This window comes from Trachypithecus francoisi, unplaced genomic scaffold (assembly GCF_009764315.1).
Source record: "Trachypithecus francoisi isolate TF-2019V2 unplaced genomic scaffold, Tfra_2.0 Lachesis_group20, whole genome shotgun sequence".
NCBI classification, from domain to species: Eukaryota; Metazoa; Chordata; class Mammalia; order Primates; family Cercopithecidae; genus Trachypithecus; species Trachypithecus francoisi.
Genome location: NW_022681466.1, coordinates 20,822,047 through 20,838,714, shown reverse-complemented (window position 1 = coordinate 20,838,714; position 16,668 = coordinate 20,822,047). Strand labels below are relative to the sequence as shown.

At 45.9% G+C, this 16,668-nt stretch overlaps 1 protein-coding gene across 15 annotated transcripts in view; it reads left to right on the top strand.

Annotated features, from left to right (window-relative positions):
* The first annotated feature begins 728 nt into the window (after positions 1–728).
* CDK12 (cyclin dependent kinase 12) overlaps positions 729–16,668 on the top strand; it is a 142,281-nt gene continuing 126,341 nt past the window's right edge. For 12 of the 15 annotated variants that reach the window (XR_004430606.1, XR_004430611.1, XR_004430609.1 and 9 more), the window contains exons 1-2: positions 1,337–2,382; positions 12,028–12,912. Coding sequence is in view for 3 of the 15 variants with exons in the window: in XM_033183200.1 (XP_033039091.1) it covers positions 1,337–2,382; positions 12,028–12,912 (1,931 nt within the window). In the remaining 12 variants the exon portion in view is untranslated. Of the gene's footprint in view, positions 2,383–12,027; positions 12,913–16,668 lie in introns of all 15 variants that reach the window. The other 3 variants (XM_033183200.1, XM_033183202.1, XM_033183201.1) reach the window with 3 other exon arrangements.

The window sequence follows — 16,668 nt, the reverse complement described above, 5'->3', positions numbered from 1 at the left end:
GGACAGGCTGAGGTGGGAGGATTGCTTGAGCCCCGGAGGTGGAGGCTGCAGTGAGCGAAGATCGCGCCACTGCACTCCAGTCTGGGCAACAGAGAGAGACCTTGTTTCAAACAAACAAAAAAACGCCCGGGTGCGGCGGTTCACGCCTGTAATCCTAGTACTTTGGAAGGCCGAGGCGGGAAGATCACTTGAGGTCAGGAGGTCGAGACCAGCCTGGCCAACATGGTGAAACCCTGTCTCTTCTAAAAACACAAAAGTTAGCCGGGCATGGTGGCAGGCTCCTGTAATCCCAGCTACTCGGGAGGCTGAGGCAGGAGAATCGCTTGAACCTGGGAGGTGGAGGTTGCAGTGAGCCGAGATCGCGCCACTAACACTCCAGGCTGGGCGACAAAGCGAGACTCCGTCTCAAAAGAAAACAAAAAACAAAGTTATCCTGGTATTTAAAAGTTTTGTTAAAAAGGAAGTTAAAATTAGTTTGTCACGGAGCTTGGGAGTGTTTGTTTAATCAGTTACCGATAAAGTTTTGGTTAAAAAAAAAAAAACCTCGGTTTGTTCCGTTTCAATAAAGCTTTGTTCAAATAGGGAGAGGGAGCTCATCGCGAGAGTCAGGTGAAACGCGTTTCTAGTTTGGGACCTGATCTCGCGTTGTTTGATGAAGCAGCGGAATGAGGTGAAAGCGAAGCATGAAACATCGCGAGAGGCTACTGGACTTTCGCGACGATTTGTGGGATTGCCCCTCCCCCCTCCTCCGAGTGCCGTTTCGGTTTAATCTAGTGTGTGACTGAGTCTGTGTGAGGGAGAGTGTGTGTGTGGTGTGGAGGTGAAACGGAGGCAAGAAAAGGGGCTCTCTCAGGAGCGAGGGACAAAGGGGGCTTGAGGCACCTAGGCCGCGGGATCCCGGCGACAGGAAGCCGCCCTGAGCCGGGCTACCGGGTAGGGGAAGGGCCCGCGTAGTCCTCGCAGGGCCCCAGAGCCGGAGTCGGCCCCACAGCCCCGGGCCGTCGGCTTCTCACTTCCTCGACCTCCCTGGCGCCCGGGCCTGAGGACTGGCTCGGCGGGGGGAGAAAAGGAAACAGACTTGAGCAGCTCCCCGTTGTCTCGCAACTCCACTGCCGAGGAACTCTCATTTCTTCCCTCGCTCCTTCACCCCCCACCTCATGTAGGAGGGTGCTGAGGAGTCGGGAGGGAGGAGGAGCCTGGGCTACGGTCCCTGCCCTCCCCACCCCCTTCCTGGGGCGCTTTGGTAGGCGTGGAGTTGGGGTTGGGGGGGTGGGTGGGGGTTGCTTTTTGGAGTGCTGGGGAACTTTTTTCCCTTCTTCAGGTCAGGGGAAAGGGAATGCCCAATTCAGAGAGACATGGGGGCAAGAAGGACGGGAGTGGAGGAGCTTCTGGAACTTTGCAGCCGTCATCGGGAGGCGGCAGCTCTAACAGCAGAGAGCGTCACCGCTTGGTGTCGAAGCACAAGCGGCATAAGTCCAAACACTCCAAAGACATGGGGTTGGTGACCCCCGAAGCAGCATCCCTGGGCACAGTTATCAAACCTTTGGTGGAGTATGATGATATCAGCTCTGATTCCGACACCTTCTCCGATGACATGGCCTTCAAACTAGACAGAAGGGAGAACGACGAACGTCGTGGATCAGATCGGAGCGACCGCCTGCACAAACATCGTCACCACCAGCACAGGCGTTCCCGGGACTTACTAAAAGCTAAACAGACCGAAAAAGAAAAAAGCCAGGAAGTCTCCAGCAAGTCGGGATCGATGAAGGACCGGATATCGGGAAGTTCAAAGCGTTCGAATGAGGAGACTGATGACTATGGGAAGGCGCAGGTAGCCAAAAGCAGCAGCAAGGAATCCAGGTCATCCAAGCTCCACAAGGAGAAGACCAGGAAAGAACGAGAGCTGAAGTCTGGGCACAAAGACCGGAGTAAAAGTCATCGAAAAAGGGAAACACCCAAAAGTTACAAAACAGTGGACAGCCCCAAACGGAGATCCAGGAGCCCCCACAGGAAGTGGTCTGACAGCTCCAAACAAGATGATAGCCCCTCGGGAGCTTCTTATGGCCAAGATTATGACCTTAGTCCCCCAAGATCTCATACCTCGAGCAATTATGACTCCTACAAGAAAAGTCCTGGAAGTACCTCGAGAAGGCAGTCGATCAGCCCCCCTTACAAAGAGCCTTCGGCCTACCAGTCAAGCACCCGGTCACCGAGCCCCTACAGTAGGCGACAGAGGTCTGTCAGTCCCTATAACAGGAGACGGTCGTCCAGCTATGAAAGGAGCGGCTCTTACAGCGGGCGATCGCCCAGTCCCTATGGTCGAAGGCGGTCCAGCAGCCCTTTCCTGAGCAAGCGGTCTCTGAGTCGGAGTCCACTCCCCAGGTGAGCTATTTGTCTAACAGTCCTTCCTCATTTAGGGTGGGTTGCGAGGAATTGGCATTCAGCGTGTTAACATTGTGTGGAGCCCGCAGTGTTCATCATTGATTAGAACAGTTTGCTGTTGGCTAGTCGTTCCAGTGTGTGAATCTGTCTCCCCTTAACCCAGAATTCGAAAATGAAGAGTACATAGGCCTCAAACCACTAAAGGTAGGTACTTCCAGTGGTCGGGTCTTCAGTTGTAAGCTTCTAAGTGAGAAATGTCAAAGGTTTCTGCTTAGTGAGTGGATGGAGTTGATACTAGTTCCCAGATCATGTCTAGCTGTTTCTGTTGCTTACTTTAAAATTTTTAAAAATCACATTGGTATTAGTGCTTTAGACTCTATGGGACCTGGTTGAAGACTTAAGAAATTACAAAGTTTCGTTTGTATTAAAGTTACTTGCCTAGGTTATCCTATTTGTGTTGTCCACTGAGTCCCCATATCTGTACATTTATTCATTTCCTTCTTGGCACTGTTTTAATAATTTACAAAAGATTCCTGTCTTCTAACTGATGTTTTAGTGGAAATTCAACTGATTAATCTGTTACCCTTTTGATGGTATAACCTAGCAGAAATTGGTTCCAAGGACAATTTGGTTTCCTTTACAGCATCATCACTGACCTACCTTGTGACCGCTGACAATTTTCAAAATCTTTCTCTAAAACACATGGTAATAATGTCTTCCTCATATTTTGACTCCTTTGTGGCCTCACCTCTGTTCACAAAAACAGAATGTGGGCTTTAGTTAGAACTTTGTGGAATCCTAATGTTGCTTTGTGACCTTTAGCAAATGAGTTAATTTCTCCGTGCCTGAGTTGCTTCAGGTGTAAAATGTGGCTGGTCTTGAACTTCTGAGCTCAAGCAATCCTCCTGCCTCCAAAAGTGCTGGGATTACAGGCATGAGCCACTACGCCTGGCTCATACATGGCTTTTGTATTTCAGTGTAATTTTTACTGGCTTAAAGTTACAATTATTCATAAATGATGTGAGTACATCAAGCTGCAGAGTGTTCCTAGCTGTCAAGGGCTGGAATTCTTAATGTTTCCTCCTCTATTTTATTATAAAAAATTTTCAAGCACAGAAAGGTTGAAAGAATTGTAGTGAACACCCATATATCTAACACCTAGTTTTTTTTTTTCTTTTTTTTTTTTTTTTTTTTTTGAGACGGAGTCTCGCTCTGTCACCCAAGCTGGAGTGCACTGGCCAGATCTCAGCTCACTGCAAGCTCCACCTCCCGGGTTCACGCCATTCTCCTGCCTCAGCCTCCCGAGTAGCTGGGACTACAGGCACCTGCCACCTCGCCCGGCTAGTTTTTTGTATTTTTTAGTAGAGACGGGGTTTCACCGTGTTAGCCAGGATGATCCTAACACCTAGTTTCTACAATAAATATTTGCTGTATCCAGCATAGTGAGGCCCCCTTCTCTACAGAAAAAAAAAAAATTAGCTGGTCGCGATGGTGCACATCTATGGTCCCCACTGCCTAGGAGGCTGAGGTGGGAGGATTGCTTGAGCCTAGGAAATCAAGGCTGCAGTGAGCTGTGATCACACTACTGCACTTCAGACTGAGCATCAGAGTGAGACCTTGTCTCAAAAAAAAAATTGGGCTGGGAGGAGTGGCTCACACCCGTAATCCCAGCACTTTGGGAGGCCGAGGCGGGCGGATCATGAGATAGGGAGTTTGAGACCAGCCTGATCCTGGTCAGGTGAAACCCTATCTCCACTAAAAATATAAAAAATTAGTTGGGTGTGGTGGCATGCACCTGTAGTCCCAGCTACTCGGAAGGCTGAGGCAGGAGAATCGGTTGAACCCGGGAGGCAGAGGTTGCAGTGAGTTGAGATCATGCCGTTGCACTCCAGTCTAGGTAACAGAGACAGTAAGACTCCGTCTCAAAAAAAAAGCTATGTATTTTGTAATCTGCTTATCCATTAATCTATCTTTTGTTTTCATTTATCTCAAAGTAAGTTGCAGACATCAGTATATTTCATTATAAAGACTTCAACATGTTTACCATTAGCTGGATTACCATTTTTTTTGGAGGGGTGAGGAGTAAAATTTATATACAGTAAAATGCCTAAGTCTTAAGTATAGCATTTGTAAAGCTGCTTAGTTTTTTTGTTTGTTTGTTTTTTGCTTTTTTTTTCTTTTTGAGACAGAGTCTTGTTTTGTCGCCTAGGCTGGAGTTCAGTGGCGCAATCTCAGTTCACTGCAACCTCCACCTCTCGGGATCAAGCTGTTCTCCTGCCTCAGCCTCCTGAGAGTAGCTGGGATTACAGGCGCCCACCATCACATCTGGGTAATTTTTGTATTTTTTTAGTAGAGACAGGGTTTCACCATGTTGGCCAGGTTGGTCTCGAACTCCTGACCTCAGGTGATCCGCCCACCTCAGCCTCCCAAAGTGCTGGGATTACAGACGTGAGCCACTGCGCCCGGCCACGCTGTTTAGTTTTTTTTTTTTTTTTTTGAGACGGAGTCTCGTTCTGATGCCCAGGCTGGAATGCAGTGGCTGGATCTCAGCTCACTGCAAGCTCCGCCTCCTGGGTTCACGCCATTCTCCTGCCTCAGCCTCCCGAGTAGCTGGGACTACAGGCGCCCGCCACCTTGCCCGGCTAGTTTTTTGTATTTTTTTAGTAGAGACGGGGTTTCACCGTGTTAGCCAGGATGGTCTCGATCTCCTGACCTCATGATCCACCCGCCTCGGCCTCCCAAAGTGCTGGGATTACAGGCTTGAGCCACCGCGCCCGGCCGCTGTTTAGTTTTTTAAGGAAGTCTAAAAAGTATTCTCAGAATATTTGTTTCTTGATAGAGTAGTTCATTAAGGCTGTAAAAATTGTTAACTGTTGTGGGGTATGAGAATACAGAAGAGTGTGCTAAGACTAAAACACTAAAAGGAGTTTCAGTAAGAAGTGCATCTTTCTAGTGGTTCTTTTGGGATTCTTAGAGAAAACAGCATATGTCATGTTCTCTTAAGAGAGTAGAGGAGGCTGGGCGTGGTGGCTCATGCCTGTAATCCCAAGCACTTTGGGAGGCCAAGGCGGGCAGATCACCTGAGGTCAGGAGTTTGAGACCAGCCTGGCCAACATGGTGAAACCCTGTCTCTACTAAAAATACAAAAATTAGCTGGGCATGGTAGCATGTGACTATAATCCCAGCTACTCGGGTGGCTGAGGCAGGAGAATCGCTTGAACCCAGGAGGCGGAGGTTGTAGTGAGCCAAGGTCACGCCACTGCACTCCAGCCTGGGCAACAGAGTAAGACTGCATCTCAAAAAAAAAAAAGCAACGCCTGTAATCCCACTACATTGGGAGGCTGAGGCGGGCGGATCACCTGAGGTTGGGAGTTCAAGACCAGCCTGACCAATATGGAGAAACCCTGTCTCTACTAAAAATACAAAATTAACCAGGCATGGTGGTGCATGCCTGTAATCCCAGCTACTTGGGAGGCTGATGTGGGAGAATTGCTTGAACCCAGGAGGCAGAGGTTGTGGTGAGCTGCGATTGCAATAATTACACTCCAGCCTGGGCAACAAGAGGGAAACTCCATCTAAAATTAAAAAAAAAAAAAATCTGAGGAATCTACTCACATAATTTAAACTAGTCAGTAATGGTAAAAATAAGTTTAGAGAAAATTGGAAGCCGGGCGCGGTGGCTCAAGCCTGTAATCCCAGCACTTTGGGAGGCTGAGACGGGCGGATCACGAGGTCAGGAGATCGAGACCATCCTGGCTAACACGGTGAAACCCCGTCTCTACTAAAAAATACAAAAAACTAGCCGGGCGAGGTGGCGGGTGCCTGTAGTCCCAGCTACTCAGGAGGCTGAGGCAGGAGAATGGCGTAAACCCGGGAGGCGGAGCTTACAGTGAGCAGGGATCCAGCCACTGCACTCCAGCCTGGGCTACAGAGCGAGACTCCATCTCAAAAAAAAAAAAAAAAGAAAAGAAAATTGGAGACACGATATGGTAGCGTAGCATGCAAATAAATCATTATATAATATTCCCAGAGACACATAAACACTTTTAGTTGGCTTATAGAGAGCATTGTATGTTTGTATGTGTGCATTATATGTTTTTCTTCATTGATTGAAATTCTAAACAGTACAAAAATATTGTAGAGTCAAAATAGAGGAACATACAGATCCCTCCTTCGATATTCTCTGTGTTTTCTTTTTTTTTTTTTTTTTTTTTTTTTTGAGACGGAGTCTCGCTCTGCCACCCAGGCTGGAGTGCAGTGGCCGGATCTCAGCTCACTGCAAGCTCCGCCTCCCGGTTTACGCCATTCTCCTGCCTCAGCCTCCCGAGTAGCTGGACTACAGGCGCCCGCCTCATCGCCCGGCTAGTTTTTTTTGTATTTTTAAGTAGAGACAGGGTTTCACCGTATTAGCCAGGATGGTCTCGATCTCCTGACCTCGTGATCCGCCCGTCTCGGCCTCCCAAAGTGCTGGGATTACAGGCTTGAGCCACCACGCCCGGCCTGTGTTTTCTTCCTTGGGAGACAGTCAAAATGAAATAAGCAACATTTTATTTTATTTTATTTTTTTGAAACGGAGTCTTACTCTGTGGCCAGGCTGGAGTGCAGGGAGCGATCTCGGCTCACTGCAACTTCCGCCTCCCAAGTTCAAGCGATTCTCCTACCTCAGCCTCCCAAGTAGCTGGGACTACAGGTGCGTGCCACCATGCCTAGCTAATTTTTGTATTTTTAGTCGAGACAGGGTTTCACCATGTTGGCCAGGATGGTCTTGATCTCTTGACTTCGGGATCTGCCTGCCTCGGCCTCCCAAAGTGCTAGGATTACAGGCATGAGCCACTGCACCCGGCCAAACAACCTCATTTTAAAAGACTGAAGATGCTTTGGCAGAAAGGCAGTGTCTTTGCATTTGCCAGTTTAACAATGATTAATAGTTGAGTGGAACCTAACTTAATTCCGGGAGTTGGGGGGAAATACTTTTGTTTTTGAAGACATTTCTTGAAGACACATTGTTTATTGCTGACTGTGTTTACCTATTTGTGTCTACTTCTCCGCTTTTTTCTAGAAGAGTGAACCTGGAACTTAAATGTAGCATTTGTATCACTAAAAATACTGCAAGTATATGGCCATCCAAATCTATTAACAGTAGGCTTCTGTGAGAAATTGAAGGGTTTGTAACAGACTTCCTTAGGAAGATTTGGTCATGCTGACTAAAACAATAGTACTTGGTAGCTAGCTAGCATTAGTGTTTTGGGTTTTACATGTTTACCCTGGGATAGAGACGTTACTTAGATACATTTCAAGCAGAGAAAACCTCTTGATTCAGCCAAATATGTACCGAAGGAATATTAGTTTTAAGGGTAAGTGGATATTTGGTAAATATCAGTACCTTTCAGTATTTTATATTCGTATGTTCATGTTTGTGTTGTTTTTTAGTTCTGTTGATTCCAACAATATTTTTATTTTTATTTTTATTTTTTGAGACAATGTGTGTCTCTGTCCCTCGGGCTGGAGTGCAGTGGCGTGATCTTGGCTCACTGCAACCTCCACCTCCTGGGTTCAAGCAGTTCTTCTGCCTCAGCCTCCCAAGCAGCTGGGATTACAGGCACACACCACCATGCCTGGCTAATTTTTTTGTATTAGTAGAGATGGGGTTTCACCATATTGGTCAGGCTGGTCTCAAACTCTTGATTTAAGGGCAATCCACCCGCCTTGGCCTCCCAAAGTGCTGAGATATAGGCATGAGCCACCGCACACAGCTTCCAATAATAATTTTATATTTTAACTAACTGTTGGAAGCAAACTTGCAAAAAGCAGTATAGGTAAAAGAAAATCATCACTGCCATTATGCAAGTTGTTTCCCTTACACATATATGTCGTTTTTTTTTTTTTTTTTGAGACGGAGTCTTGCTCTTTCGCCCGGGCTGGAGTGCAGTGGCCGGATCTCAGCTCACTGCAAGCTCCGCCTCCCGGGTTTTACGCCATTCTCCTGCCTCAGCCTCCGGAGTAGCTGGGACTACAGGCGCCCGCTACCTCGCCCGGCTAGTTTTTTGTATTTTTAGTAGAGACGGGGTTTCACCGTGTTAGCCAGGATGGTCTCGATCTCCTGACCTCGTGATCCGCCCGTCTCGGCCTCCCAAAGTGCTGGGATTACAGGCTTGAGCCACCGCGCCCGGCCTATATGTCGTTTTGAAACATTTTGGTTCATGTCAGTGTTACTATATGTCAGTCTTACCATATCTCCCTGATCAAAGATAAAGGAAGACATTGATGATCTAGAATGTAAGCAATTTGTTTTAGACTACTGGGAAAATTTTGTTTTGTCCAGTTACGCTTTTAATGCTTTTATTTTATTTATTTTTTTGAGACAGAGTTTCACTCTTGTTGCCCAGGCTGGAGTGCAATGGCGCAATCTCAGCTCACCACAACCTCTGCCTCCCAGGTTCAAGCTATTCTCCTGCCTCAGCCTCCCGAGTAGCTGGGATTACAGGCATGGACCACCATGCCCGGCTAATTTTGTATTTTTTGTAGAGACAGTGTTTCTCCGTGTTGGTCAGGCTAGTCTCAGACTCCCAAACTCAGGTGATCTGCCTGCCTCAGCCTCCTAAAGTGTTGGGATTACAGGCGTGAGCCATAGCGCCTGGCGCTTTTAATATTTTTATTTAATGTAATTAATTCATTTATTTATGTTTTGAGACAGATTTTTGCTCTGTCGCCAGGCTGGAGTGCAGTGGCGAGATCTCTGCTCACTGTAACCTTGGCTCACTGCAACCTCTGCCTCCTGGGTTCAAGTGATTCTCCTCCCTCAGCCTCCCAAGTAGCTGGGAATACAAGCATGCACCACCACACCCAGCTAATTTTTGTGTTTTTAGTAGATACGGGGTTTCACCATGTTGGCCAAGATGGTCTTGATCTCCTGACCTCGTGATCCGCCGCCTCGGCCTCCCAAAGTGCTGGGATTACAGATTTGTTTTTTGTTTTATCTCACATTGAGACTTCAGCAGGTTAGGCTTTAGTAAAAAGCAGTAAGAATTAATGAGATTTGGGTTTCAACTTAAAATGATCTGCCCCATAGATTCCCAGATTTTATTTCCAAAGCCTTCCTTAAGAAGAAGGTTAATCAAACATGTAATAATACCTTCCTTTAGGAGTTTCTAAAAAGTCGATTAGAGGCCGGGCGCGGTGGCTCAAGCCTGTAATCCCAGCACTTTGGGAGGCCGAGACGGGCGGATCACGAGGTCAGGAGATCGAGACCATCCTGGCTAACGCGGTGAAACCCCGTCTCTACTAAAAATACAAAAACTAGCCGGGCGACGAGGCGGGCGCCTGTAGTCCCAGCTACTCGGGAGGCTGAGGCAGGAGAATGGCGTAAACCCGGGAGGCGGAGCTTGCAGTGAGCTGAGATCCGGCCACTGCACTCCAGCCTGGGTGGCAGAGTAAGACTCCGTCTCAAAAAAAAAAAAAAAAAATCGATTAGAAATCATTTTATAATCAAGATATCAGGAGCCCTCATGTTTTTGAAAAGTTATAACAAATTTTGGTAAAATATTTTCTCCACTTTGTTTTTGTAAATCCTAAGTCTTATGTGTTGGGAATTTGTTTAGTACTTTATTTTAAACTTTACAACTTTATTATAAACTTATTGCAAGGAACAATATATTTTTCTGAGATCTGCCAATTAAAAAACTCTGTAGTTAACAAATTTAGGTTTTGGTGAAGCATGCTTGTTGCTTTTAACTTTCTGATGGATATAACCCAATTTTACTGTGGAGTATGACTTCTTTTTTTCTTGTTTTGAGACGGAATTTTGCTGTTGTTGCCCAGGCTGGAGTGCAATGGCGCAGTCTTGGCTCACCACAAATTCTGCCTCCCGGGTTCAAGCAATTCTCCTGCCTCAGCCTCCCGAGTAGCTGGGATTACAGGCGCCCACCACCACGCCTGGCTAATTTTGTATTTATTAGTAGAGACGGAGTTTCTCATGGTTGGTCAGGCTGGTCTCAAACTCCCAGCCTCAGGTGATCTACCCATCTTGGCCTTCCAAAGTACTGGGATTACAGGTGTGAGCCACTGCACCCAACCGAGCATGACTTCTTTATCCTGTTTTCACTTTATCAGGGATTAAAATCAGAATTCTGAAAGTAATCATTGTGAATATGGCTCTTTCTTTTCCAATATGGGAAAAGATTAGTGATCCATCTTTTTTCAGATGAACAAGTAGTAGATAATTTTATTGTTATATGATTCAGATATGTTTTCACATAGGATTATTTAGTTTAATCTTTTTTTTTTTTTTTTTTGAGGTTGAATCTCCCTCTGTCGCTCAGGCTGGTGTGCAGTGGCTCACTGTAAGCTCCACCTCCCAGGTTCATGCCATTCTCCTGCCTCAGCCTTCTGAGTAGTCGGAACTACAGGTGCCTGCCACCATGCCCAGCTAATTTTTTGTATTTTTTAATAGAGATGGGGTTTCACTGTGTTAGCCAGAATGGCCTTGATCTCCTGACCTTGTGATCCACCCGCCTTGGCCTCCCAAAGTGTTGGGATTGCAAGTGTGAGCCACCGTGCCCGGCCAGTTTAATCTATTTTTTAAATGAGCTTTTTTTTTTTTTTTTGAGACGGAGTCTCGCTCTGTCGCCCAGGCTGGAGTGCAGTGGCCGGATCTCAGCTCACTGCAAGCTCCGCCTCCCGGGTTTACGCCATTCTCTCGCCTCAGCCTCCCGAGTAGCTCAGACTACAGGCGCCCGCCACCACGCCCGGCTAGTTTTTTGTATTTTTTTAGTAGAGACAGGGTTTCACTGTGTTAGCCAGGATGGTCTCAATCTCCTGACCTCGTGATCCGCCCATCTCGGCCTCCCAAAGTGCTGGGATTACAGGCTTGAGCCACCGCGCCCGGCCGAACTTTATTTTTTTTAGTGTAGTTTAAGACTTACAGAAAAGTTGTGAAGATAGTGCAAAGAAGTCTCATATATCCCTGCATCCAGTTTCGCTTATTGTTAACATCTTACATTCATGTGGTACAGTTGTTACAGTTAATGAACCAATATTGATACATAATTGTAAACTGGAGTCCATACTTTATTTAGATTTACTTGGTCTACCTAATGTCCATTTTCTTTTTTTTTTTTTTTTTTTTTTTTGAGACGGAGTCTTGCTCTGCCGCCCAGGCTGGAGTGCAGTGGCCGGATCTCAGCTCACTGCAAGCTCCGCCTCCCAGGTTTACGCCATTCTCCTGCCTCAGCCTCCTGAGTAGCTGGGACTACAGGCGCCCGCCACCTCGCCCGGCTAATTTTTTGTATTTTTTAGTAGAGACGGGGTTTCACTGTGTTAGCCAGGATGGTCTCAATCTCCTGACCTCGTGATCCGCCCGTCTCGGCCTCCCAAAGTGCTGGGATTATAGGCTTGAGCCACTGCTCCTGGCCCTAATGTCCATTTTCTGTTCCAGGATCTTACTCGTTATACCATCTTACATTTAGTCCTGTTTCCTTGGGGTGCCTCTTGATTGGGCTGGTTTCTCAGACTTTCCTTGGTTTTGATGGCACTTAATCTATTTTAAGATTGATAAGTTACAGTTCTTCATAGTTTGTTTTGTTGATCTGTTTTCCTCCATATACTACTGTAGTCTATTCATTTAAAACTGCCTTTTTATTTTTCCAGTAGGAAATCCATGAAGTCCAGAAGTAGAAGTCCTGCATATTCAAGACATTCATCTTCTCATAGTAAAAAGAAGAGATCCAGTTCACGTAGTCGTCATTCCAGTATCTCACCTGTCAGGCTTCCACTGAATTCCAGTCTGGGAGCTGAACTCAGTAGGAAAAAGAAGGAAAGAGCAGCTGCTGCTGCAGCAGCAAAAATGGATGGAAAGGAATCCAAGGGTTCACCTGTATTTTTGCCTAGAAAAGAGAACAGTTCAGTAGAGGCTAAAGATTCAGGTTTGGAGTCTAAAAAGTTACCCAGAAGTGTAAAATTGGAAAAATCTGCTCCAGATACTGATCTGGTGAATGTAACACATCTAAACACAGAGGTAAAAAATTCTTTAGATACAGGGAAAGTAAAGTTGGATGAGAACTCTGAGAAGCATCTTGTTAAAGATTTGAAAGCACAGGGAACAAGAGACTCTAAACCCATAGCACTGAAGGAGGAGATTGTTACTCCAAAGGAGACAGAAACATCAGAAAAGGAGACCCCTCCACCTCTTCCTACAATTACTTCTCCCCCACCCCCTCTACCAACTACTACCCCTCCACCTCAGACACCCCCTTTGCCACCTTTGCCTCCAGTACCAGCTCTTCCGCAGCAACCACCTCTGCCTCCTTCTCAGCCAGCATTTAGTCAGGTTCCTGCTTCCAGTACTTCAACTTTGCCCTCTTCTACTCACTCAAAGACATCTGCTGTGTCCTCTCAGGCAAATTCTCAGCCCCCTGTACAGGTTTCTATGAAGACTCAAGTATCTGTGACAGCTGCTATTCCACACCTGAAAACTTCAACGTTGCCTCCTCTGCCCCTCCCACCCTTATTACCTGGAGATGATGACATGGATAGGTAAGTCCTATAGTGAACTGGAAAAAACCCACTTGATCTAAACATATAGCATTTTTTGTTTTAATCTTTGTCAAAACTACCCTCATGGTTTTATGAGCAGGAAATGCCTTTGATATTTTCAGTAGGAAAGTTTATATTTATGACATTATTACTCAGAAAGAGAGAATTAGAATTTGAGGCCTGGTTAACCCATTTTATCATTAAGTTTACTTTATTACTATTGTTTTTATTTTGAGACATGGTTTTGCCCTGTTGCCCAGGCTGTAGTGCAGTGGTGTCATCTCGGCTTACTGCAGCATCTGCCTCCCGGGTTCAAGCGATTCTTCCGCCTCAGCCTCAGCCTCCTCAGCAGCTGGTACTACAGGCATGCACCACCATGCCTGGCTAATTTTTGTATTTTTTATAGAGACGGGGTTTTGCCATGTTGGCTGTGCTGGTCTCGAGCTCCTGACCTGAAGTGATTTTCCCGCCTTGGCCTGCTAAAGTGCTGAGATTACAGGCGTGAGCCACTGTGCCTAGCCTAAGTTTATTGATAATGCTAATTTTGATTAAAATTTGAAAAAAACGAGTTTTTCCCTTAAATTTTTGTTGAAAATATTAATACCTATAGAATAATTAAAAGTAATAGGCTGAGTACAGTGGCTTATACCTGTAATCCCAGCAGTTTGGGAGGCTGAGGCAGGTGGATCACCTGAGGTCAGGAGTTCAAGACCAGCCTGGCCAACATGGTGAAACCCCGTCTCTGCTAAAAATACAAAACTTAGCTGGGTGTGGTGGTGGGCCCCTGTAATCCCAGCTACTTGAGAGGCTGAGGTAGCAGAATCGCTTGAGCCCAGGATACGGAGGTTGCAGCAAGCCAAGATTGCTAATTGACGTATTTGCTTTAACTGTGGGTATCATGACACTTCTAAGTACTGCAGCATGTCTCTCCTAGTAATGACGTTGTTCTATGTAATTATAGTATCTTCATCACCCTGAAAAATTTAGGATTGACTTAATAACATCAATAGTTATGTAAATAACATGCTATCTGCCATGCGCAGTGGCTCATCCCTGTAATCCTGGCACTTTGGGAGGCCAAGGCGGGTGGATCATGAGGTCAGGAGATCAAGACCATCTTGGTGAACACAGTGAAACCCCGCCTGTACTAAAAATATAAAAAATTAGCCGGGCGTGGTGGCAGACGCCTGTAGTCCCAGCTGCTCAGGAGGCTGAGGTGGGAGGATCACTTGAACGCAGGAGGTGGAGGCTGCAGTGAGCCGAGGTCATGCCACTGCACTGCAGCCTGGGCAACAGAGCGAAATTCTGTTTCAAAACAATATATATGTATTTCTTTAGTATCTTGACAGGACTAACTAGGCATTTACCACCAAACACACTTGCTTTAGCAGTGACATGTGATGGCAGTCTTTGTGTTAGGGTTTGCTTATTCTACTGCGATCCTATGCTCTTTGGGATGTGAATTACATTTATTGAAACGAACTTTTCATTGTAAGCGCAAAATTCAGTGCCACTGATCCATCCTAGCCTAATTCCCAGGCCTCCGTTCCTTTCAAGGTAATAATTGTAGTTTTATTTCATTTTATTTTGAGACAGGCTCTGGCTCTGTCCCTCAGGCTGGAGTTCAGTGGTGCAATCTGGGCTCTTTGCAACCTCTGCCTCCCAGACTCAGGTGATCTTCCCATCTCAACTTCCTGACTCGTTGGGATTACAGGTGCACACCACCACATCTGGCTAATTTATTTTTTGTAGAGATGGGATTTCATCATGTTGCCCAGGTTGGTCTTGAGCTCCTGGGCTCAAGTGATCCATTGCCTTGGCTTCCAAAGTGTTGGGATTACAGGCATGAACCACCACTCCTGGCCAATATTGGTGATTTGAATGATGATACATTGCAGCCCTCGGTGAGAAAGTATGTTTTTTCATACTTACCCTCTGTTCCTTTAAAGAAGATGCAAATACAGTAAATGGAAAAGGGGAGAAAAATTTTAAGGAATGGCTCTATCACTATTTATAGAAAGAAATATGATGTGTGATGTTTCCTTTTTTTTTTTTTTCCTTCGGCGTGACCAGACTGCCAAAATCTGATTATTTATTTATTTATTTATTTTTTCAGACGGAGTCTCTTTCTGTTGCCCAGGCTAGAGTGCAATGACGCAATCTCGGCTTACTGCAACCTCCGCCTCCTGGGTTCAAGCGATTCTCCTGCCTCAGCTCCTCTGAGTAGCTGGGATTACAGGCATGTGCCACCATGGCTGGCTAATTTTTGTAATTTTTAGTAGGGACAGGGTTTCACCATGTTAGCCAGGCTGGTCTCAAACTCCTGACCTTAAATGATCCTCCCACCTCGGCCTTCCAAAGTGCTGGGATTACAGGCGTGAGCCGCCACACCCAACCCAAAATGTGATTTTAAATAAAAATTCCACATATTCTTTCTAACATTAATAGATATTTATAGACTGAGCTTTGTGGATATAATCCCAGCACTTGGAGAGGCCACGGTGGGAGGATTGTTTAAAGCCAGGAGTTCAAAACCAGCCTGGACAACAACATAGTGAGACCCCATCTCTATAAAACATTTAAAAATTAGTTGGATGTGGTGGCAGGTACCTTTAGCCCTAACTACTTGGGAGGCTGAGGCAGGAGGATCACTTGAGCCCAGGAGTTCAAGGCTGTGGTGAACTGTGATTGGGCTACTGTACGCTAGCTTGTGAAAGAGACCTTGTCTCTAAAAATAAAATTTTAATTAAAAAATAATAACAAATTCTGCCACGTGATGAAAATTATAGAAGAGAAGATGAGAACCTGAATTTTCTTTTTTTTTTTTTTGAGTCGGAGTCTCTCATTATTGCCCGGGCTGGAGTGCAGTGGCAATCTTGGCTCACTGCAAACTCCGCCTCTCAGGTTCAAGCGATAGAATCCAAGTGGCTAGGATTACAGGTGCCCGCCACCACGCCCAGCTAATTTTTTGTATTTTTAGTGGAGACGGAGTTTTACCATGTTGGCCAGGCTGGTCTGGAACTCCTGACCTCGTGATTCTCCCGCGTCGGCCTCCCAAAGTGCTGTGATTATAGGTGTGAGCCACTGCACCCCGGAACCGAACCTCAAATTTATGTGAAAAAAATTAACTTGAGGTCCAAAATATAGTTAGATAAAAGCCAAAGATAAAAAGATAAAAGTCATATTCTTATAGTTTTTGTTGGTAAAGAAAATAGTTGAGCATTATCCAAAGGGACCCTAGCCCTTTAGCTATAGGAACCTCATTTCAATACTTGTTTACATAGTGACTAGAACATTAATATGGGTAAGAATCTTGAATTTTTTTTTTACTTCAGAAAAGTGTTTAGGAAACAAAAAGAATCTTGATTTTTTTTTTTTTTTGAGACAGATTCTCTCTCCATAGCCAGGCTGGAGTGCAGTGGCAAGATCTTAGCTCACTGCAACTTCCCAGGGTTCAAGCGATTCTCCTGCCTCAGCCTCCCAAGTAGCTGAGACCACAGGCACGTGCCACCACACCCAACTAATTTTTGTATTTTTTTTTTTTTTGAGATGGAGTCTCGCTCTGTTGCCCAGGCTGGAGTGCAGTGGCCGGATCTCAGCTCACTGCAAGCTCCGCCTCTGGGGTTTACACCATTCTCCTGCCTCAGCCTCCCAAGTAGATCGGACTACAGGCACCCGCCACCTCGCCTGGCTAGTTTTTTGTATTTTTTAGTAGAGACAGGGTTTCACCGGATTAGCCAGGATGGTCTCGATCTC